Genomic DNA, 25,464 nt, shown 5'->3' with positions numbered 1-25,464 from the left:
CAACTGTTTTCTATGTGATTATGCACTCACCGGTCACTTTATTAGGTACACCTTTCCAGTACCTGGTCCAGGTTGGACCCCCTTTCACCTTCAGAACTGCCTTAATCCTTTGTGGCATAGATTCAACAAGGTACTGGAAATATTCTTTAGAGATTTTGGTCCATATTGACATAATAGCATTATAGCATTATGCACAAGATGCGAATCTCCCGTTCCACCACATCCCAAAGCTGCTCTATAGGATTGAGATATGATGACTGTAAAGGCCATTTGAGTACAGTGAACTCATTGTCATGCTCAAATAACCAGTCTGAGATGATTCACGCTTTATGACATGGTGCGTTATCCTTCTGGAAGTAGCCATCAGAAGATGGGGACACTGTGGTCATAAAGAGGTGGACATGTTCAGCGACCATACTCAGGTAGGCTGTGGCGTTGACTCAGTTGATACTAATGGGCCCAAAGTGTGCCAAGAAAATAGCCCCTACATCATTACACCACCACCACCAGCCTGATCCCTTGATACAAGGCAGGTTGAATCTATGCTTTAATGTTGTTGACTCTGAATTCTGACCCTACCATCCCAATGTTACAGCAGAAATCGAGACTCATCAGACCAGGCAACATTTCTCCAATCTTCTATTGTCCAATTTTGGTGAGTCTGGGCGATTTGTAGCCTCAGTTTCCTGTTCTTAGCTGACAGGAGTGGCACCCGGTGTGGTCTTCTGCTCCTGCAGCCCATCTGCCTCAAGGTTGGACGTGTTGTACGTTCAGAGATGCTCTTCTGCAGACCTTGGTTGTAACAAGTGGTTATCTGAGTTACTGTTGCCTTTCTATCTGCTCCAACCAGTCTGGCCAGTCTCCTCAGACCACTGGCATCAACAAGGCCCACAGAACTGACGCACACTGGATATTTTCTTTTTTTCACACCATTCTCTGTAAACTCTAGAGAAATTTGTGCGTAAAAATCCCAGTAGATCAGCAGTTTCTGAAATACTCAGACCAGCCCGTCTGGCACCAACAACCATGCCACATTCAAAGTCACTTAAATCACCTTTCTTCCTCATTGTGATGCTCAGTTTGAACTGCAGCAGATTGTCTTGACCATGTCTACATACCAAGATGCACTGAGTTGCTGCCATGTGATTGGCTAATTAGTCATTTGAGTTAATGAGCAGTTTAATGTACCTAATAAAGTGGCCGATGAGTGTAATTTATTACTGTGGTAAATGTAAGTCTTCAGCATTATAATTCCATTTAGAAATAATTGTAATATGATTATTTGGTGATACGTTATTATTGAAAAGTAGCATGCACAGAAAACAAATTAATGAATTGTTTATTTATAAAGGACATTTATAACGTCACATAAGATTTTAATCATCAAAGAAACTTGAAATGTATTATGGTTTCCACTATGATATTAAGCAGAATAAAATTTCGGCAATAATAAATGCAATAATATTTGGCACCATTAAACTTATTACATTTATTACATGACACAAGCTGGAAAAATACATCACACAGAACTTTAACTTTGTGTTCTGTCACACAATTGTGGCTTATGTGATTTAAGATACTTTTAAAACATTTTAAATAAATCTCATAAAATATTTTGTGTAAAAATATTATAAAATACTTTTTTATGAAAAAGTTTAGACCTTTTTTAACATCACCTTTGATTATTCTTGAGCCAGAATAATTTCTTTACAAACATTTAGTTTATTTCAAAGCTTATTATACATCTTTAATTAATTTGTCTGTCGTGTACATCCCGGTTTATGTGCAATAGCGCCATCTACAGGGGGCTATAATTACTCAACTTTATAAACAACACTGAAAAAAATCATTCAAAAATGATTCCTTGGATTTACTAAAAAAATGTAAGTTAAGGGCTTGTAAACGATTTATCTGGGCTGAATTTAAACAAACAAATTATGTTAAACAATACTAAATGTAATTTGTTTGTTTAAATTCAACACAAATAAATTGTTTGCAACAATTTTGCAGACAGCATTTTTTTTCAGACAGCATTTTTTTTTCAGTGTATATTTATTGAATACCATATTTATATTTAATGCATCCTGTAGTTTCAAAAGCTAGAACTGCTATTGTTAAACTTATTTTAATACAGTCAGAGTTTCCGCAGCATTAATAGAGCTAAACTAAGGAAATTTTAAAGATCTTCATCAAGTAATGAAAATAAAATAATAATAAATAATTTGAATATAACGACACATAGAGAAGCACACAATGGGTTTAAATTCAGCAATTCAGAGTTTAAAATACAAAATTATGCTGATCTACATAATTAAAAAAATTTACAAAAGATCCTTAGAAAAAAAGCTACAGAAAATTGAAAATATTTGACTTTTAATCACGCGTGTTTTTTTCTTGCTTTCTATCTTTCTATACTATAACAAAATTATGGCTCAGTGTGATCCAACATTGGGTCAAATATGACAAACCCTGGAAAAACCAAAACGCTGGGTGTAATTTAAGTTATGTTTAACCCTTGTGCACTGTTCAAATGTACTACCCTTGAGTTATGTTATGAAAACATCCACTGAATTAAACTGCTGTAAAAATTCACCAGATTAATATATTTTTTTCAAATTATCTTTGCATAAATTTGTTAATCGACCTCAGTCCTAAACTACTCAATTGTTTCGAAAATTACAGTATTTTCACTTTTTAATTGGCAAATTCAGTGATGTCACTGATTTGGTGGAAAAACACACAAAATGACGTATTTTCAATAAAAAAAAGTAATTGTGGACTGGATTTTTAAAAATCTTTTATCACACTCTTGTATATGTGAATGATTAGTAGCAACATTGGCTTTGATGCATTGTTAGATTTTCATTTTGTCTCCCTAATTTACTGTTGGTGGCTGTTTTTGCCCCGTTGTGTTCCAGTATAACCACATTTGATGGTGCATAACTACACAGTCTTTGTTTTTATTTGCTCCATTCTGAGAGCTGAGATGCATATTTAGATTTTTTCAGACGCATCAAGGTGTACAAAGGTCACTCTCACACTCATAGACACACATACACAGAGTTTAATTATTTGCTGTTATACTCAATATAAAATCTCAATATAAAATCTAGAAACTAAGCTTTTTTGCACAGGCCTATGTAACGGGTTAATGATGCCAATGGATGATCAACAGTAAAAATGACTATTTTGACCTCAACTAACAACAATCAAAAATGCATGATTATATGGTGTCACGGATTTGTAATCAAAACAACATGGTTATACTGGAAGTCAATGTAGCAAAACTGCCCAACAGTAAATTAGGGAGAAAAAAAGAAAATTCAATAAAAGCAATGCATCAAAGCTAATGTTTCACATGTCCAAGACTTTGATAAAAGAATCCAGTTCACAATTACTTTTGATATTGAAAGTACACCATTTTGTGTGTTTTCCCCCCCCCCACCAAATCAGAGACATAATTTGTGAATTTGGCAATTAAAAGAGTTAAAAACCCTCTAATTTTCTATGCAATTTAGTTTTAATGAGGACTGAGGTTGAAAAAATATATATTTATCTGTTAATTAACATTTAGTGGATATTGTCATCTCGAACATAACAAAAGGGTAGTAAATTTGCCCAGAGTGTATTTCTGAGGTTTTTTTATTCAAAGCATTCTCTCAAAATGGGCAACAGGGTGGCGCAGTGGGTAGCACATTCGCCTCACAGCAAGAAGATCGCTGGTTCGAGCCTTGGCTGGGTCAGTTGGCGTTTCTGTGTGAAGTTTGCATGTTGGTGTTTCTGTGTGGGTTTCTTCTGGGTGCTTCGGTTTCCTCGACAGTCATGTGCTATAGGGGAATTGGGTAAGCCGAGTGGGTGTTTCCCAGTGATGGGTTGCAGCTGGAAGGGCATCCATGTGTAAAACATATGCTGGATAATTTGGTGATTCATTCCGCTGTGGCACCCCCAGAATAATAAAGGGGCTAAGCCGAAAATGATTTTAATTTGATGCAGACTCAAAAATTGCGGGTTTTGTAAGATACAAATTAAGTATGCCAGAAAACAACAAGAATAATACATACATAAGTTGGCAGTTCATTCCGCTGTGGCGACCCCAGATTAATAAGGGGACTAAGCCGAAAAGAAAAGGAATGAATGAATGAATTTTCTCAAAATATGTGTCAAAATAAGATTTGTAACCAAAAGTCCTTCTGCTAGCTGAAACAGAAAAAGTAATGGCCAAATTAAGACACAAAATCACCCCAGAGTGGAAGAAAACATCCTCCACAGTAGATAAGGTAACAATATAAATATTATATAAACAATATAAATATTATATTTCTTTTATAAAACCCAACATTGGGTTATGACAACTCATCATTTGTACTGTACATCTCATCTCTACAATGAAAACTATCACTATAAAATTATTTAAAAAATACAATACAGGCCTGTACCGGTGGGGGTTGGAGGGATGGGTGGTTTGAAAGACCCACCCACCTTCTGACAAAGTCCAGAATTTGGCCCCTATATGAGCTAATTTGTCCTATTTTGACAGTATGCCATCATAAATTGTGAAAATAACCAATAGAAGAAGTCTTTAAGAAGAATAACCAATAAAATAACCAATAAAAGAAGGCTTTTATTATTTAAATGGACAAATTCTGACTGAGGAAATAAGCTGGCCAGTTTGTTATTATCTGCATATAGAGTACAGTTCTTAATTTAAAACAAGCTTTAAGAGATTGCAATTGTTTTCTGATGTATGATAATAAATTAGCATTTAATAAGCATTTTTCATAGTTCTAAAAATCAAATCTCATTACAGTTCATATAAAAATGTAACAACCTTACAGTTTAAATGCACATTTGTAAATAAAAAAACATTTTTGTAAACAAAACATGTAGTCATAAATGTAGGAAGTATTTTTGCTGCATTAAAAAAGTGTGGTAATGATAACCAGAAGAAAAGAACCAGCCCTTTTAATAGGCTGCCTACGGGCCTGCAATACATTAAAACAATATTAAAACTATGAGCAGATAACCAAACATTGCATTGATAAGAGGAGTAAATGTCTCGCAACACTGTAAAATCGTGATTGCAGTTTCTCCACGTGACGTCACAGAGTGACCTTTTTTTATTCAATGAACAACAACATTATACAACAGCATGAATAACAGCCAATATAAGATAACCGCCGGGGGCGACCGCTGAAATAAATACTTCGTTTCATAAAGTACTTTTAAGTTCAATGCGTACATTGTAGCCTCACATAAAGGATGATATGGGAATATTATTTATAAAATACCTAATTTAATAACACTTATTACAGGATTTAAATCCTGTTTTATATAGCCTACAATCATACATATATATTAAAATCTCCCTTAAAGTAAAATTTGTGGAGCCGCAAATATTTAAGCAACGTCACGGAGTGAGTGACCTCCCCCTGCTGCTCGTGAAAATTTAACGCCGTGCAAAAAAAGTTACAGCAGAAAACTGATCTCCGGTCAGCGGCGGGAGCGAGAGAGAAGCGGACGAGGAGGGACTTGGAGCGGCGTCCAGAAATAGTAGAGCAAGAATAACAAACAGTGAAAAGTGCGCTATGTGTGTCAGGTCAAAGTTCACTCCTGTCAATACCAGAACCTGAGGGGGAAAAGCCGATGCGGCTAAACGACACCTTTGGAAAGCCTGAGCGGTAATGCTGTAAGGGATAGCGAGCCTTTCTCTCCACCTGACCTGGATAACCACCATCATCATCATCACCATCTTCATCATCCTCATCATCATGGTGTTCTTATCCTTCAAGACTTTCCTATACGGATGTTAAACAGCAAGCATTGGTCATGGGGATGTGCCACAGCTTCAGATCTCGGTTATCAGAATCGGCGATCACGTACACGGGCGGCCGTAGCGCAGCGGGCGCGGGGATCGATGCGGAGTCGGGCGGCCACTCGGACAGCTGTGACCCGCAGCTCAGAGAGCGGCGGCGGGCGGAGGAGCGGGCGCGGGTCAAGGCGGAGAACAAGCGGAGCAGAAACATTGACAAGAGCCTGAAGGCGGAGAAGAGAGAGTACAAGCAGACGCACAGGCTGCTCTTATTAGGTAAGAGAGAGAGGAGATTCTGGTGGTGCGACTATACTTTCATCTGCTGTGTCAAATGTGTGCAGACGAGCTGATGCAAAGTTTGTGACTTAGTACTTAAATCATATATTGTGTTTGCATAGTCTCCACCAAATTAATATACTAGTTTTTAAGCATATGGGGTAATAGTCTACATGTGGTAAGAATAATGTATTAAAATTGTTTATTTTATTAATATGGTTATGTTGACGTTTACTGTAACACTTCTGAGATCTCGACTGTACTGCAACAGTTGAAACTCAGTCATGTTAAAATGATATATAAATTGTGGTATATGCGAAATGCAAATCATATGTGTGTATAACTGTTATTTTGCATTTATTTTTTAAGTATAAAACAAATATCTAAAATCTTTTGACATGAAATGGTATAAAAACATTAAGTATTTTCTAAAAATTTCTGGTTTAACACTTTACAGGTACTAATGGTTTATTACTCAGTTGCAATTATAGTTCTGTGTGGTTCTCAAATCTGATTGGCTGTTAGACATGCTTTATTCGGCAATAGTAAAGCTCCTACAGCCTCCTCACTTATCTGTACAAATATAGAGACAGGAGATCAATAAACTCACTACAGTTTGATAAATATTGCAGCTGTTAAGCCTGGTTTATACTTCTGCGTCAAGTGACCAGCGTAACTCACGGCGCAGGCAACGCGCGCAGCTGTGCATTTATACTTCTGCGCGCTGTCTCTGTTGGTCAGCATTAACACTTCCGAAACGCAAGTTGGCGGTGAGGTGTAAACGTTCCTCTGTGTCGAGTTTCTTTGCTTCTGTTTTGCTTTTCCTGAACACTTCCTGGTTGTACAAGTGACTCAAACTCGCTCATTTTGAGGCAGGAACCGGCGGACGTGCAACAACTTTAACTATGAGGTAAACACAAAACAAAACTTTCCATCCGGAGCTCCACACTTGTAAACAATCGCTCGCGCAATTCGCGCGGCTCTCTGTCCCGCCCTGACTCGTCAGCGCTACCAAGCCGACCAATCACAGAGCTTGTGCTACGCGTCGTTGCGACGTGTAGTTACAATTTTTGAGAATTGCACGTCAGCCACGCCGACGGCCACGGCGAAGGGCTATGCGTCAGCGCCGTAGCATACGCCGGCGTTTGACGCAGAAGTATAAATCAGCCTTTAGACAAGATAAGTACTTTTGAGGCTTTTTTAGGCGAGAATGTAGTTGTTTAGATTGCATCTATGCAGTTTATTTATAAGAACAGTGCCTATTTTAAATATTTATAATTTCGGGCATACAGCACGTCCATCCACAAGATGGCGTCAGAGACCGCATAATAAGGCCTTAGAAGAGAAAAGATCGTTGTACAGCTGATCAAATCATTATAAAATTGGTGAGTGACATTGCTGTTAGGGAGTGACATTGTTGTAGTGCTGTATTTATACCATAGTAATTATTGTGTATTGATTGTGAGATGAGACTCACATAACAGGAATGTATGTGTTCTGTGTTGGCCACTCTTTGTAAAACCCTGAGTTACTTTTTGGTTGGCCATCTGTTTGTTTCTAATGTATCTCCTGTTTTCGTTACTGCAGACTAGTTCAGTAAACAGAAAGAAAGAAGAAATGCCCACATGTTTAGCATTTTTCCTTATCGCAAACACAACAGTAATCTCGTAGTGATTGCTTTGCTTTGGCTTTTTCATCGTTAAATATTGCAATATCCCGATTGCAACAGAGAAATACTTGGAAATCAATAGAGTGATGGCCGTTCAGCCTTAAAATCTTAAAATGTAAGCAAAATCACCTGTTTTGTCATCACTTTAGACATTATGCTAGAGAATCATTCAAATACTAGCTTTGAAGTGGCGTTAGTGAAGTAGCAATGGTTTCTGCTGTTCCGAAATCAGCTGCAGATGTGAATGAATGGTGGAAGAAAGTAGTTGTTCTTACAAAAGCATTTTTAGACTCTCCGTGTTTGATTTTCTTTTTTATATACATGATTAAGCTGCTGAACTGTTGTATAAACGCAATATCACACTCATAGCAGAGAGATTTAGCTGTATATCGTCACTGGTGGGATACTAAGGTAGAGTTCAGAAGCAAAAACCTCCTAATGCCAACATTTTTCTCAGCCTCTTTTGATTATGTTGAGATATTTCACTTTAAAGACAAGGAAAAGGACTTACTCTTTGCCATAAAAGTGATATTACTGAACATACACACAGGAGCCTGATAAAAATGCTAATTTTAAAGCAGAAATTCAGACGGCATTTAGAGGTTTTTGCATCTGAAGTCTTCATATATATGCAAAAAATGCATTTACAGTAATACAGTTTCAATGGATGCTAAGACAGGCAAAGGTACAGTACAAGCAAGAAGGCACAAATCTGCATTGATTCTTCATTATATCCTGGTCCTGCTTCTCTAGGATAGTTATGTAATTTATATGGGTGGAGTCAACTCAACTTTAGTTACTTGTTGTCCCACTCCTAATGTGTCCTGATATCTTTTTATGAAGAGACAATCTAATGACCTGCTAGTATCCAATACTATCTGGCCTGTTTAGTGTACAGTTGAAGTCAGAATTATTAGCCCCCCTGTTTATTTTTTTCCCCAACAGAGAGAAGATTTTTTTTTTACACATTTCTAAACATAATAGTTTTAATAACTCATTTCTAATAACTGATTTAATATATCTTTGCCATGATGACAGTAAATAAAATTTGATTAGATATTTTTCAACACACTTCTATACAGCTTAAAGTGACATTTAAAGGCTTAAATAGGTTAATTAGGTTATAGGCAGGTTAGGGTAGCTTGGCAAGTTATTGAATAATGATGGTTTGCTCTGTAGACTATTGAAAAAAATATACAGCTAAAAGGGGTTAATAATTTTGACCTTAAAATTATTATTTTGTTTTTTAAAACTGCTTTAATTCTAGCATAAATAAAACAAATAAGACTTTCTCCAGAAGAAAAAATATCAGACACACTTTGAAAATTTCCTTGCGCTGTAAAAAATCATTTGGGAAATATTTAAAAAAGAAAAAAAATTCAAAGGGGGCTAATAATTCTGACTTCAACTGTACAATAGTGATTATAGCTGGAAAAATCACATAATGCAGAGAAATACTAAAAATATCTTGCACCCATGCTTTAATTTTCAGCTAATTTTGGCATTATTTGTGATGTGTCTCTTTTAATTGTTACGTAGAATGAAAGTATGTGAAAGGTTGTGACCCATTCTCTTAATAATTAATAATATAATAAATCATATAATATAAATCACATAAATCTGAATCTATCATTAGGTTTTAGGCTTGTACACCGTCCGTAGAAAGTACTGAAAAAAAGTTGTTTTGTGGTATTTTGGAGGAAACTATTGTCGCTTAGGTTTGTGTCTGGTTACTGAACAACACACCTGAATGACTACTGAGTTTGTCAGCGAAATAAATAATACGCCAAACGAGCATTTAAAGCAACTTTGATAGACTAAGGTGTTAAACGAAGATGAAATGTTGTTTGTGTGATCGTCATAACAGTGAAAACATCTGGTCAAGATCTAATCTAAGGCATGAAAACTGGCCCTACTTGATTTTGCCTTGCAAACACACAAGAAGTGACAAGAAGAATGAATCTAAAGAAGCTTTCGGCGACATTCAGCTTCAGAGTCTGGTCTAAAATTGTGTGATCAAAAAGTGAAGTGAAACTGTCGTCTGAGGTACATTTTTATTTTCTGAACTTCAGTGCTATTCTTGTAGCATATGTGTTTAGTGGCGTTTTCCCCTTCCGTCTACTTCTGCGCCAGTAGCATGGCTTAACTTCCTTTTTAGATAAAAAATTCCAAGTGACATGAATTACTTTCTCCAAAGCAAAACGAGGTGTATCTAAGCCTATCCGACTACATTGTAAAATATGTTTATACTCTCTCTCTTAAACTCGTTGAATTCTTGGATTTTCCCTGTGGCCTTTCTTGGAGGTGTAAACAGCGTTAGACCGGCCATGTTTTGATGAAGTAGTATTACACAAGGTCTCTTATGCCGCTACCTTTATGAGAGCTGTTCTTCTTTTTATTAACAAGTTACACAAGAAAAGGAGGCCAGCCTGACGACACAAATGAAGAAACTGTTAAGCTCTGTGACCAAAATACTCCAGTCATGCGGGCGCTCGGTTCAAAAACAGATGACACACACATACATACAAAGCTGATTGTTGCAACCTTAGAATGTAGGAAAACCAACCATCTCTGTGTGTTCCAGTTGAGCACTTGTGTGTGTGTGTCAAAAAAGGAAGTGTTATTTGTTTTTGGGCTATAATAATAATAATAATTTGTCATTTTAAAGCATCGGTTAACTCTTTTGTGGCTTAACCTGGCCTCCTGATTTTTGACTACAGCCTCTGTTGTTGAAGCAGGATCGCTGTGCTAGCGGTTGCAAGCCCGCGAGTGTAATATCTTACTTTAAGTGATTGCATGGTGTTATTGCTCACTTAAATAGAATCACATCCTCTCATGAAGGATGAAATATTGCATGAAATCAGATGAATGGACTCATAAGGGGTCCACTGTTTATCATGCAACTTAATGCAGGGCATGACAAAAGACATTCAACACGTACCACGTCCAGTTTTTAATAGAATCAGTGTCTGGTTATACACAGCTAAATTAAGCCAATAGGTTTACAATGAATGCTGAAACGTTACCGTACCGATTGTCATGTAATCATATAATCGTGCAGGTCTCTGTGAATTTAGTATTTATTTTTTTGAGGAAGGCGTGCAGATCTTAATATAACATCAGACAAGGAGAAGGCGACTAATTCCCCAAATTACCTCTTTTGTTGAAAGGGGCTGTTTTATGTAATGTGACATAACACTAATGGGTCATGAGTTAAAAGTTTGACTATATTAAACCTCACTTATTTTTGGGTGACAAAGTGGGTGAAAAAAACTTCATACTCTACAGTGGGGAAAGAATATCAAGAGAGATTTCTGGGAAAACATCTCATGTTCTGTATCTGCCCCTTTTCATTTTTGTGATCATGCATAAACAGCGAATCACTTTCATACATTTATAAACAGTCATATTTAATTCTTTACTACACAGCTATAGACTTCAGAGGATACACCAACTAAAATGCTATATCATTTAACAACAGCTTATTCATTCATTCATTCCCTTTATTAATCCCGGGTCGCAACAGTGGAATGAACCGCCAACTTATCCAGCACATTTTTACGCAGCGGATGCCTTTTCAGCAGCAACCCATCTCTGGGAAACATCCACACACATTCACACACACACTCATACACTACGGACAATTTAGCCTACCCAATTCACCTGTACCGCATGTCTTTGGACTGTGGGGGAAACCGGAGCACCCGGAGGAAACCCACGCGAACGCAGGGAGAACATGCAAACTCCACACATCAATGCCAGGTGAGCCAAGGATCGAAACAGCGACCTTCTTGGTGTAAGGCGACAGCACTACCTACTGCGCCACTGCGTCGCCATACAACAGTTTATACATACCAAAAAAAAAATATTGGCAGGCATATTTAGAAAATAGTCAACGCAGATGATGACATGAAAAGTTTAAAGATCACAGTGCAGCCTCAAAATACTAATTAAATCTCATTTAAAATCGTTATGCTTTGCTAGTGGTTTTAACCATTAGACAATATATAATAAAAATAAAGGGGGTGATGCAGTGGCGCAGTAGGTAGAGCTGTCGCCTCACAGCAAGAAGGTCACTGGGTCGCTGGTTTGATCCTCGGCTCAGTTGGCGTTTCTGTGTGGAGTTTGCATGTTCTCCCTGTGTTCGTGTGGGTTTCCTCCGGGTGCTCCGGTTTCCCCCACAGTCCAAAGACATGTACAGGTGAATTGGGTAGGCTAAATTGTCCATAGTGTATGTGTGTGTGTGTGTGGATGTTTCCCTGAGATGGGTTGCGGCTGGAAGGGCATCCGCTGCGTAAAACCTGTGCTGGATAAGTTGACGGTTCATTCCAATGTGGCAACGCCAGATTAATAAAGGGACTAAGCCGAAAATGATTTTAATTTGATGCAGACTTAAAAATGGCAAGTTTTGTATACAAAATACAAATTAATTATGCCAGAAAACAGTAGGAATAATACATACAATAATAATGCATAAATTAAAATGGTCTCAGAATGTTAATTAACTTAACTGAGAACTGAATGACATGACAGAGCAAATGTGGCCACTGGAATAGTGTCTGATATATTGGTCCATATCTCTGGATTGAATGTTGTGAAAGATCTGTTACACTGTAAAACCCAAAGTGAAGGTAACTCAAACCATTTGAGGAAACCGATTGCAACAAACCATTTCAGTTCAAAAACTAATGAGTACTGTGAACTTAATCCATTTGAGTGAACGAAGCAATTTGAGCACAGAAAAACCAGATAAATGAAGAGAACTCAAACCATCTGAGTACTGTAAAACCCAATAAGTTAAGGCAACTCAAACCGTTTGAGGAAACCGACTGCTACAAACCATTGAAGTTAAAAAAACTAATCTGTATGAGTACCGTGAACTTACTCCATTTAAGTTTAAGTAATGAAGTATTTAATTAACTCATCACCTTTAACTCTCTTTTCAAATGAGTAGAATTAACTCTCAGTAAATTTTGAGTTGAATACAGTCATTTCATTTGATAAAGTCGACTGTTGGGTTTTACAGTGTATAGATAATATATATAAAACGGTAAACAACAAAATACTAAAACAATATGACTCCAGTCAGGTTAGAGACTTCTAAATATGAACAATTATGTTTTCCAGAAAGACTAAACTGCATTTTTTTCTATTTTATTTCTGTTTTTTTTATTTTTTATAAAATGGTTTAAAAACACCTAATGAGATTTTATTGTTAAAAAAGAACGTAATATGTGATAGATATTTATGCCTTGTGCTCTCAGAGCAGAGAATACTTGATTGTGTATTCTGTCCTGAGGATTCTCCTCATTTAACCGTTTCATTTGTAGTTTTTGTAGTTTTGGCCACAAATCACTTATTCTTTCAATATATTTTAATAAGTACAGGTCAACTTAAGTTTCATTTGTTACATAAATAGATGTAAACACTTCACTTGCATCAAATATGCATTTTATGTTTTTAAAATAAGTTTTGCCTATTTAATTTGATGCAGACTCCAAAATGGCGAGTTTTGCCTTTGCATATGCAAAGATACAAACTTATTATGCCAGAAACCGCAAGAATAATACATACAATAATAATACATAATTTCAAACTCTATATAAAATGGTCTCAAATGAAAACAGAATGTTAATTTTCCTAAAGAGCATTAATTGAACTGAACTGAATTTGCATTACTGTTGAAACGTTCCACATGACAGAGCAAATGTGGCCACTGAAATAGTGTCTGATATTTTGATTTATAACTCTGGATGATGATTGAATATGTTGTAAAAGATCTATTAAAGATAATAAACATTAAAAAGTAAACAAGCAAATAGCATAAAACATTATGAATCCAGTCAACTTAGAGACTATTAAATATAACCAATTATGTTTTACAGAAAGGCTAAACTGTTTTTTTTTCTATTTTATTTCTATTTTTTTTTTTAATAAAAGGGTTTAAAAACACCTAATGAGATTTCATTGCTAAAAAAAGATTGTAATATGTGATAGATATTTATGCCTTGTGCTCTCAGAGCAGAGAATACTTGATTGCGTATTCTTTCCTGAGGATTCTCCTCATTTAACCATTGCATACATAGTTTTTGTAGTTTTGGCCACAAATCACTTATTCTTTCAATATATTTTAATAAGTACAGGACAATTTAAGTTTCATTTGTTAAATAAATAGACGTAAACACTTCACTTGCGTCAAATATGCATTTTATGTGTATAAAATAAATTTCGTCGATTTAATTTGATGCAGACTCTAAAATGGCGAGTTTTGCCTTTGACCGATATACAAAGATACAAACTTATTATGCCAGAAACAGCAAAAATAATATATACAATAATATTACATAATTTCAAACTCTATATAAAATGGTCTCAAATGAAAAGAGAATGTTAATTTTCCTTAATTAAACTGAACTGAATTTTACTGTTGAAACGTTCCACATGACAGAGCAAATGTGGCCACTGAAATAGTGTCTGATATTTTGGTCTATAACTCTGGATGATTGAATATGTTGTGAAAGATCTGTTAAAGATAATAAGCATTAAACAGTGAACAAGAAAATAGTTTAAAACAATATGAATCCAGTCAACTTAGAGACTTCTAAATATTATATTTTCCAGAAATGCCAGACTGCATTTGTTCTATTTAGATTGGGCATTTTTAAATAAAAGGGATAAACACCTAATGAGACTTTATTTTATTGTTAAAAAAGAATATGTGATAGATATTTGTGCCCTCTGCTCTCAGAGCAGAGAATACTTGATTGTGTGTGTTCTGTCCTGAGGATTCTCCTCATTTAGAATCGTTGCATACGTAGTTTTGGCCACAAATGGCCTACTGTTCCTCAAAAATAACACGTCTGCAGGAGAGCTAATATTAGAGAACTGCTGCCACCTTCTGGTGACAGATCACGGTATATTGTTCTCAACTAATATCATGCCAACTTATAAATAATTGTATCCATACAATACTCATACATCAGCGCATGTAAAACAACAAAGTTCATCTCAGAATGCCGGTTGTAGAAAAGGCGAGGATTTTTTTTTAAATATTTATTTTAGGCTTGAACTTTTAATATCGTTAATACAACTTTACTCTAAAAACAGGCTTTATTTTGTTTCTGATTGTGTTTAGTCTCTGTGTCCTCACACCACACAGAGATTAAGGGATCAAAAATAGACGACAGTGTGTCTAAAATAGCTCAGTGAAACATCATTTTCCAATTCGGTCATTGTCATACAGTAGTTTATCTCTCACCAGTTGACATCACTTTGACTTGTGTATGATCTCTTATGCTAGAACTTTGTTTCTGGATTCTTTCGTTTACTCTCTGGCTGTCAGCTTTTCACTGTTTTAGATCTTTGTTTGGAGCAGTATAGAAAACGGTTTGGAAACATTGATGACTGAAGTTAACATGTCAAGACCCAAATGTGCCTGAAGACTCATTTAAGTTATTCTATAATAAAATTATATCAGCTCTTACAAACATTATTGTTAAAAAGACATATAACCTGCATATAATTCACATTTAGAAAAGCAGAGGATGCCTAAAAATGATGAATTATGTTTATTGCACAATATAGGCCAGTATAAATGTTCGTTTCAACATGTTTAATAAATGTAATCTATAATATCTGTATGTTTATGTATGTATATGTATAATATATAATATTTATATATTGTTTTATTGAATAGCTGTTTAGTTTTAATGTAATTAGATTTAATGAATAATTTTAGAAATGCGGTTTTAGTGGAACAAATAAGTAATTGAATTATGTTCATTCACACAAATCAGTATTGTTAGTTTTAATTAATTGTGACAGGGTCCTCAGTATTATGTGTCAGTTTTATATATACATTTATATATATATATATATATATATATATATATATATATATATATATATATATATATATATATATATTTGTAACTTAAAATACCTTGAAAGAGGAAATGTAATTCATACTACGTTGCCTATCCTCAGCAGACTGGCGTCAACAGTATTAGATGTTAAGCAGAAGTACTTTTATACATTTACAAAGTATGAGCTTAAACCTGTTTATGACTATACTGCAGTGCAAACACAAACAAAACAATCTGAAAATTAATTCATTATTTTTATAAAATAAATAACAGTTTTTTTTTTTTTTTTACTTTTTCCCTATTTGTCTAATTATATTTTTATAGCTTGTTTTGCATTACCTGTTCTCAACATACTGGTGGCTAATTATGTGAATATCCGATTTACAACAACATATGCAAAAATATTAAGACTTTTTAGACTGCAAACAAAGCATTTTGAAAATATGTATTTTATTGCTATATAATTACACTGATCAGTATAAAACGTCTGGCAGTGTTTTAGTACACATTGATTCACCGAGAAGAGCCGACGACTCATGCGAGTCATTCGTTTGGGACTCGCACTGCGCCAGTCGGTCTGAATGCTGGAGATTCATAACAAAGAACCGACTCATAAGAGCCATCCGTTCAGGGAGCCGAACTGCACTGTTCAGGGAATATTAGTCCGGTTGCAGAATGTACTTCCGTGGATTAATAGCTGGAAAAAAAATATTATAGCATAAAATATTATTTAGTATTATCAATGTAATCAATTCTCGCTTTTAAATACTTTATAAGGTTAAGATATTAATTAGTTTTTCAGCTTGAAGCTGTTATTCAGAGCCCTGAACGTGCATTATAAGAGCACATCACACAGTCAGCACATAACCAGAGGTTTTGGTCAACAGTGAAAGACGGATCGGCTGGAATCGCGAACTCTATCACGTATGAATCATGTCTTCAAAGAGGGCGCTTTTTCTCCACTTGCTGACGTTTTCTGGCTGTCATGTGATTATACTCAGGGTTCAATGAGAGCTGTTTGCCCCACCCATCTCTTCAACGCTATCTATCTCAATGTACAATTCACTGAGAAAAGGAAATAATCGCTAAAAATATACCCTCGAAAAGGATTCATTCGCCACAATTGGGGATTCAACGCGCTCCGTCCGTAGGGAATCCACCGCTGTCGTTGTGGTATCGGATTTATCTTCACGTATCCAAATGCACATGATCTACCACCCGAATTCAAGAAGGATACAAAGCGTAGCCTGACAGCGGACTCGGACTGCGATAACCGGTAAAAATATCGACGGAATCGGTCGCATTTGCATCTGCGGTTGAAAGAACTGTAAGGATCGCCGCTCGCGTCAAAGCAAAGCCTACGGATGTGAGGAGAAATTCAAATTACAGTAACGGAGAAGACGGCGAAGGGCCTCGTTTGATTTGGACAAGCCGAAAAAAGCGATCAGTCACCATAAGCAGAACAGGAGGGAAAATAGCGTCAATCTGAGGGGAATTTTTCAGCAGCACCACCGTATTTTGCTCGCAGACAACGTCGTTTCGTAACGGAGTTAAAAGGTTCATGTCGGCCACGGCGCAGGGCGGAATGATCCACATGCCGTCATTTTGGTGGAAATATTTATTTTTTTAATTTGTAGCCACCCTTTCTATCTCGTTCTGCCCGTCTCGTTGCATCGGCGAACGGATTCGACAGCAAGCCACCGAAAAGAATCGCGTTTTGTGGAGCTATTCATGATTTTAATAGGAGTCGGTCGTTATTTCGGGAAAGCGACCATGGATTCGCGACGGGAAATCTGCTAAATCGCCGTCGTGGGAAAGCCGAGATCATTCATGTAACGTCGAAGGCTTTTGCTGGATGACCATCCATACACAGAAATCTCTTATTTTATAGTAGCAAGCGCTCGACAGGACTTGGCCGTCTGTAGGCCGGCCTAGTGTTTTCACCACCATCACCACCACCACCTATTCTCGCCAGTACTAGTCACCCAGAGCTTTTTCCTATTTCCCCGTGCTCCCCTGCCCACATCGGCGAAATCCAGGGTAGTTGTGTGCATACACGTATAAATGTCCCGGTTTTCCATCACAGTGTTCTGATCGGAGGCCAATCGAGGGATTTGGATCATTTATTCATTCGGTAGATTCACCTTCCCCTCACCCCACCCCAAAACTTTTCTTGGGTTTTTGGGAAAATGGGTTGTTTGGGCAACAGTAAGACTGAGGACCAGCGAAATGAGGAGAAGGCCCAGCGAGAAGCTAACAAAAAGATAGAGAAGCAGCTCCAGAAAGACAAACAGATCTACAGAGCAACTCATCGACTACTGCTGCTGGGTAGGTTGGTCGCTTGGTCTGAAAAGCTGAGGTTCTGTCACTGCTGCAAACACTCACACACACACACACTCTTTCCTGATGGACGCTTGTGACTGATGCCCGTGACGTCATCGGGCCTGTCACACGTAGCGTTTGTTGTTTTGTTTGTGCGAATTTGATTCATTTGCGCGAGTACATGATGTAGGTACAAGCGTTTTGCTGGGGATTTCGATGCCGTGCTATAGTGGAGGCCTGTGGTGCTCCGTTTAACGCCGCTCAATCTCTCCATTCATTCGCATCTGATTTATGACGAATGCGTTTTGCATTATGGAAATGTTTGGCCTCACATGATTTAGAAATTCAGTTGTGTTATGGAGATCCATCACTCGTGAGAATAGACTTGCACATGCAGGCCTCTGAGCACATCACAGCTTCTTCAGACTTGTGAGTTTAGGCTTGTTTGTGCATATTGCTAAAGAAACAATGTGCTTATCTCTTTACATGTCATGTAATTATGGGAACATTAGTAAATTAGATGATTACACTTTTTAGTTGAGGCCTTTTTTGGTATGCTGTTCAGTATTTTAGAACTACCTCATTTTCTGTCTGCTTGTTTATATGCATTCAAGACCTATGAAAGGTTGTTTACATAATACTGTTTTATGGTTTATCATTCTGGGTATCTTCATAATGATAATAGCAAAATATGCCACAGTATTTTTTTTACATCATACATAATACATATGGAACAGAAACTGATTGGATCATTTGATTCCGTTTCATATGCTTTAAATATAATGTTTTTAATAATATGGGAGTGTCGCACATTGTCAGGACTTGACATGCAGTGATAACCGTTTTCTGGGTTTACTGCAGTTTGGAAAAGTCAAGGTTTTAAAACCACCAAAATGTTCTGCTATACAGTTCCTACGGTATATGTAAGAGATTTATTTGAGTTTCTTTCAGGACTATAATATTTCCAGCAGAAAAGATTTCCAAAGATGTAATTTTAAATTGTAAAGAAATCAATGTTTTTGAAACTAATGAAGACAGCAGAAGTCAATGACTCATTTAAATGATTTAGCCTGACATGTTTACTGCTCCAAAATACTTTAAATGTTTCTCAAAATAAAATAAATTGTGTTCAAAGGGGAAAAAGTTTTTTGTTTTTTACCCAGACGTTTAGCAAGAATATATTTTAGAGCAGTAATCACAATACCGTGATGTTTTTATCCAAGGTTATCATAACCGGCAGAATCTTATGCCTAGTCAGTTCTGAAATTAGCAGGTAGTCAACAAATAAACATTATTTTATTACTATTACTATTATTATTATTATTATTTAATTCAGAAAATAGTTTGAAATGAAAAATGTTACTACTTATTAAACTAGCTTTTTTTGTATCAGCTCTTTGTGGGACCCTGCTCTATAGATTTGTCATTGGTATGGCCAAAGTCTGCAGACATTTTTTTTTTTGCTGTTTCTGCGCTGAACTCTGTAAAAAAAAAATCTGCAGATTTATGCAAAATTATTTTAAAAGTATTGTAACTAAAAAGTTAATTAATGAAATAAAAATAATACCTTTTTAACTTAAATGTTTTCAATGCAAATCCAATTAGATCCACTTATATGGTAAACAAAGCAAGTCTCTTATATAATCTATCTACTAAAAGACAGAAAATATTTCTTTACAAACTATATTGTAAACGAATCAAATGAAGATTTTCATATTAGTCAATAATATTACTGAACTTGATTTTAAAACTCAATAATTATACATTTATACACATTTTGTGTTTTTTATTTTATTTTATTTTTGTCATTCAAAACATCACAATAAATTGTAATGCTGAACGAAGTTAAGTTGCATCAAACCCAACAAGAACATAAAAAACATCAAACACTATAAAAACCTAACATAATAAATATGTTTTATAATTTCATAAATTTATTACAATATAGTTATATAAAATATAACCCAATTTAAAAAAAATCACAGAAGGAAATAAAATAATACCTAAATAACTATTGCACAGTTTGTAATAATAGTTATAATATTAACAATTTGTGCTAGTTTAACAATTTATTGATTTACACAACTAAATAAATACAATCAATGATGGGCTGAAAATCTGAAGATATCTGCTGATTTCTGCACGCGCAGATTAGGCATGGTCCGGTATAAGTTTTGTGGTTACCTTGTGTGATAACCTTGGATAAAAATATCGCGGTCTTCATTAGTTTCAAAAACACAGATTTATTTACGATTTAAAACAGCATCTTTGGATATTTTTTCAGCTGAAGCTACTGTTGTCCTAAAAAAATGTAAATAAAAAATCTTACACATACCTCAGGAACGGTATTACAGAAAACTTTGCCAGTTTTTAAACCTTGACTTTTCCAAACCACGGTATACCTTGAAAATGGTTATCGTCCCATGCCTAGCACAGATTCCGTATGGACCTAGTCATTGGTATTACTGCCCATAAAAAAAACAAAAGAAAAAAACAAACACTACTACCTTGGGCCTGACTTAATCAGTAAGCATTTCAGTTTCATAGACGTGCTGAAGCATGGCATTAAGATGCTTTTGATTTGATTTAGTCTTTGTTTAAAACAATAGTCTCGCTAACTCTGACAAAACCCTCTTCTCAACACCCTATTTGTTTAGCATGATAGACACATGACATGAAAGTGTCCTATTCTAAATCAAAATCCTGTGTATTCAGCGTAGCAAAGCACTCTAAATCATAATGTCTGGGATTTAAGGAGGAAATGGGTATATTTCTAGATACCCATAATTCAAGTGTGTCATAATAATATATGATTTAGGGATGTGTACCAGTGTAATTGGAGCACAAAAGTGGAATTCCTCAATGCAAACGGGCCTATTTGACACAATTAGAGCCTGGTAACTGAACTTGTTGTAATAAACCGATTCACATCGTAAGCCTAAATCAGAGTTGTTTTGGTCTTTCTGCAGTTTGTTCTTGACATCCATGGGGATAAGTTCACTCTCATTTCATATTTAGCGTTTAGAAACTCAGACGACTGAGCGCCATAAATGTAATAATTGTTCAGTACTGTCAATGTTTAACAACAAGTAGTGTATGACAATAGCTGGTGTTTCCACATACTTCCTCACCAGAATTTTGTTTTGCATTTCACCGTCTGATTTGATGGATATAGCGAGTTACTTTTTAAGTTTGGGCACTGATTGTGACTCTGAAGTGATCATAATGTAGTTAAATACTAGAATCAGTCTACATCTCTTTGTTTTACCTGGTGAATTATGGCAACAATTGTTGAGTGTTTATCGAGCATGCTAGTTATTTGGAAACTAGTGGTGAATATTACTTAAATAGTAAAAGATAAAGCTATGATGTTCCTATTTGATAAGAAATTATGACTAATTTGATATTATTAATGAAAATGTTGAAAGTAGTTACACATTTTAGCAATAATACAATAATCCCGTTATTAGCTTTAGCATTAATTTTCTGCTAGAGATGAATGTTTAGATTTGCCATTTAAAAGAAATTGCTACTGTGAAATCTAATTAATTATTCTTGTTGAATCAGGTGATATCTGACCCCCCCTCTCCTCCCACATCCCTTGTGATTTATATCTTTCTTTTTGCTCGTCTCTCAGGGGCTGGAGAATCGGGGAAAAGCACCATAGTCAAACAGATGCGCATTTTACATGTCAATGGCTTCAATGCTGAGTAAGTATGGCTTTCTGGATCTATTATTTGATTCTTAAGTCAAATCAAACTAGATTTATTTTAAGTAGCCTATAGTTAAGGATGATATATAGCGTCAAAAACACTGTTTTCATTTGTTGTGCAATTCTGCTGGTGATACAGTTTTGAAATAGTGCTTTCTGGGTGAAGTCCTGCTCTTTTGGGAGGATGTTGATATCGTTGTCATTGTGCTTTTAATGCAGTGGGATGTTACGTTTTTGCTTACTCATAATAACATATTGACTTTATTTCAGTAAGTAATGTTTACTAACATATAAGCAGTTGGTCTGAAACCAGGTTTCTGATTACTGCTCATTTGTTTAATGTAATTAGGGCTGGGCCGATAAACGATGTTATATCGAATCGCGATAATTTATGTCAACAACAATGGTAGACTTTGGACTTTTGCACTCTATATTGATCTAAGAGCCTATCACTCTGCTGAAATTTGCAACCACGGGAAGTGTGTTGATATTAGATATAATTTACCGAAAATTTATCGGCCGAAAATATGTCATTTATTGGATTCTCAAATTTTTGTAGCTTCAGCAGGGTGTCTGCGGGGTCTTAAAAAGTATTAAAAGTTGATAAATCAATTCTGAGAAAATTAAGGCTTTTTGAAGGTATTAAAAAGTCTTAATCACATTTTTACGAGGTCTTAATTTTTGTTCAAGCATGGTCCAAAGTGTTTGACTCCAAAAGAGCATAAATCAGGGCTCAACAATAAGGACTGCCCGGTGGCCCAGAGCCAGTGTGAGAGACGCTTGGGACAGTAGACAGAATCATTACTGGCCCGATTGAGACAGTGCTGCCTTGTCACTAACATTTAATTTGTCTGCGACTATTTGTCAGTTGCATGCATTTTAAGTTTGTTCTTTTAAGTCTTTAAACACTTCCTTCTCTGTGATGTCATCAAGACCATATTGCTTTTCGTTTCCTCTTATGTGATTTGATGTTTTGAGCATGCTATTTTTTCCGTAACCTGGTCACAACCAATACAGCGAAGAGACGGCAACATGGCGGCAACATCAAATTATAAGGCTAAAAGAAAATGTCTGTTTCTAACGTCTCGTGAACAATGAAACAAAAAAATAAATAAATAAATAAAGTGATGTTTTGCACAGTTTGCCGTCAGTTTGACAAGTCAGCCACCTTTTGTTAAATAATTTCGAACCGCAATAAAATGCCTCCACATTTTCCTCTGCTCTTTTTGTTTGCATAACACTTTTATTAACATGTTTTGAAGTATTGAAATTCTAGGTTCACAGACTTTATTTTTGACACACGCATATTTAAAATATGTGGCTAAAAATAGCTATTAACTTCCCTTTTTTTTGGTGGGGCCAGTGAAAATTGTGGTAGGGCAAGTAAAAATCTGAACCACTGGCCCGATCGGACCAGTGGAAAAAATCTGTAGCGTTGAACCCTGTAAATATATTTATTTTATTCCTAATATTAACAATGACGTGCTCGATCCATGTGATTGGTTCAGGCTGGGGCAGGTCCGCACAAGCTCCTTCGTCTGGGTGATGTCACGTAATTAGCGATAAGTAATAAGTTTGTGCTTTTAAATCTTTAAATGCTACCTTCTCTGTAATGTCGTAAACAACATATTGCTTTCTGATTCGTCTTATCTGATTGATTTGACCATGCTATTTTTTTTTGTAACCTGGTAACAACCAGTACAGCATAGAAACAGCAACATGTTGGCTCAAATTAAAAGGCTAAACAAAAATGTCTGTCTCTAACGTGTTGGAAGTAGACATTTACATGGAAACAACACGACAAAATAATAATGAAGTGATGTTATGCATAGTTTGCCGTCAGTTTGACAAGTCAGCCACCTTTTTAAAAAAAAATAATTTCAAACTGCAATAAAATGCCTCCACATTTTCCATACTGCTCTTTTTGTTTGCATAACACTTATATTTACAATTGTTTTTTAAGTATTGAAATTCTAGATTTACAGACTTTATTTTTGACACATTGTTTAAAATATGTGGTTAAAAATAGCTATTAACTTCCCTTTTTTTTTGGTGGGGCCAGTGAAAATTTTGGCAGGGCAAGTAAAAATCTAAACCACTTGCCCGATCGGACCAGTAAAAAAAATCCTTAGCGTTAAACCCTGAATATAATCTAGTCCTTGATCAGAATCATAGGGATATTACAGAGTCACAGACTATCAGGATTACAATTAATTAATGATTAAATCAGCAAATCAAGTAATTCTTGCATGAGTAAAATTGCGCTTCAGCAACTAAAACAAAGTTGGTGTTTAGAAAGCAGGAAAGAGTTACTCGAGGGTGGCCTGATATTATATGCTGTGTAATGTTTGATTTCGCTGTACCATTTATGCATATATTTGGTAAATGTTTAACACTTAAACTAAATATTATATTAAATGCATGTAAATTATGTACAGTTACATGCTGTGCAACTTTTTTTAAACAACTCGCCTATCAAGTCAGACTTTAAAGACATTAAGTTTTCATAATATTAGTTAAACATCTTTCATGTCTTTTAGAATTTTTTATGACGTAAGTATTTGTGTGTTTAATTAATCAGGTTATTCAAGCACAAGCTTCAACAAGTACTATTTAATTAGGACTATTAAATATCAAAGCTTTTTAGTTGAATTTCCAACAAAAATAACTTGTTTTGCTGTAGTATTGTAATGATATTCAAGGTTTCATGCTGCAATATACAAACTTGGTTTGCTTAATTTCTACATTTTACAACGCTGGACACTGCATGTTGCCTCAAAATGAAGAGATCTGAAGTAACCATGTGTTGTTGTTTTTTTACAGAGAGAAAAAACAGAAAATTCAAGACATCAAGAATAATATAAAAGAAGCTATAGAGGTAATTGTTGAAGATTTTATACAATAAAATATAGTAAAATACGGTTTTAGTACTAATAATCTGAAACAAATACGAACAGAAACTCTAAATGGCTTTGTTTTTCCTGCAGACTATTGTGACGGCGATGTCCGTGTTGGTACCTCCAGTCCAGTTAGCCTGTCCAGCAAATAAGTTTCGAATTGACTACATCCTCAACTTAGCCAATCAAAAGGACTTTGAGTTCACAACGGTGAGTATTAAGGTTTTTTTGTCACCCCTATGATCCCGGTTTTGGTTTCCAAACCTTCTCAGCTTTATGTTTAGCCTTTTTCATTCCGATGTGGCGTGGAAATGGTTAAGAATCGTGTGTATTAAACGAAAAGCCATTACATGCATCAAATTGTTGTGCAGATTGTTGAGCATGTTCAGATGTCACCACAAGTTGAGTGTTCCCTCAGTTGTAGTGCCTTTTGTGCGGTTATAATTGGCAGCTATTCTTTGCTGTGGGACAACACGTTGGTGAATTGAAAAAGCGCCCCACCTGAGGGAAATGTGGGTGTGTGAACGTGTGACTCTCAGGTATAATGGTGCGGCGTTCATTACGACTGATTACTTGTAATAATCTCTAAACCCTCCCTTAAGAGGGCCTCACCTGAGCCACACAGCTTGTCACCCAGGACCTCCCTGCTCCCTCATCACCCAGACAGGTGCTCTGTGTCTAGGGAAAGGGGAGCGGAGAGCCGCCCTGACCTGCACCAATGGGCCTGCTTAAGATTTAATTACAGGTGACTCAAACATGGTGGCCCTGTGGACTTAAAAATAGGAAGCACAAACGGTTCACTTGCTGTTTTTTAGGTAGTTAGCGTTGCGTAAACGTTACTGTAATTATTTGATTGTGAATACAGTCGGTTGTAATTATTCACAAAGCTGGATGGATGTAGAATAGCGGTTTGG

At 35.9% G+C, this 25,464-nt stretch overlaps 1 protein-coding gene and 2 long non-coding RNA genes across 8 annotated transcripts in view; 2 read left to right on the top strand and 1 right to left on the bottom strand.

Moving 5' to 3' along the window:
• Positions 1 to 25,464, bottom strand: part of LOC147843665 (uncharacterized) — a 628,067-nt gene that overhangs the window by 159,012 nt on the left and 443,591 nt on the right. The window lies entirely within an intron of this gene.
• gnas (GNAS complex locus) overlaps positions 5,474 to 25,464 on the top strand; it is a 55,361-nt gene continuing 35,370 nt past the window's right edge. For 3 of the 6 annotated variants that reach the window (XR_015492792.1, XR_015492794.1, NM_001442090.1), the window contains 4 exon segments: positions 5,474 to 6,085; positions 21,579 to 21,651; positions 24,477 to 24,531; positions 24,641 to 24,760. Coding sequence is in view for 2 of the 6 variants with exons in the window: in NM_001442090.1 (NP_001429019.1) it covers positions 5,827 to 6,085; positions 21,579 to 21,651; positions 24,477 to 24,531; positions 24,641 to 24,760 (507 nt within the window). In the remaining 4 variants the exon portion in view is untranslated. 6 annotated transcript variants of the gene reach the window in all.
• Positions 6,322 to 9,117, top strand: LOC147843671 (uncharacterized). Its single transcript, XR_015494284.1, has 3 exons — positions 6,322 to 6,719; positions 7,240 to 7,955; positions 8,127 to 9,117. It is a non-coding gene; the product is annotated as an uncharacterized LOC147843671 (long non-coding RNA).

The sequence above is a fragment of the Danio rerio genome, chromosome 6 (genome assembly GCF_052040795.2).
Source record: "Danio rerio strain M-AB ecotype USA chromosome 6, GRCz13ab, whole genome shotgun sequence".
NCBI lineage: Eukaryota > Metazoa > Chordata > Actinopteri > Cypriniformes > Danionidae > Danio > Danio rerio.
This window is presented reverse-complemented; position numbering and strand designations above follow the sequence as displayed.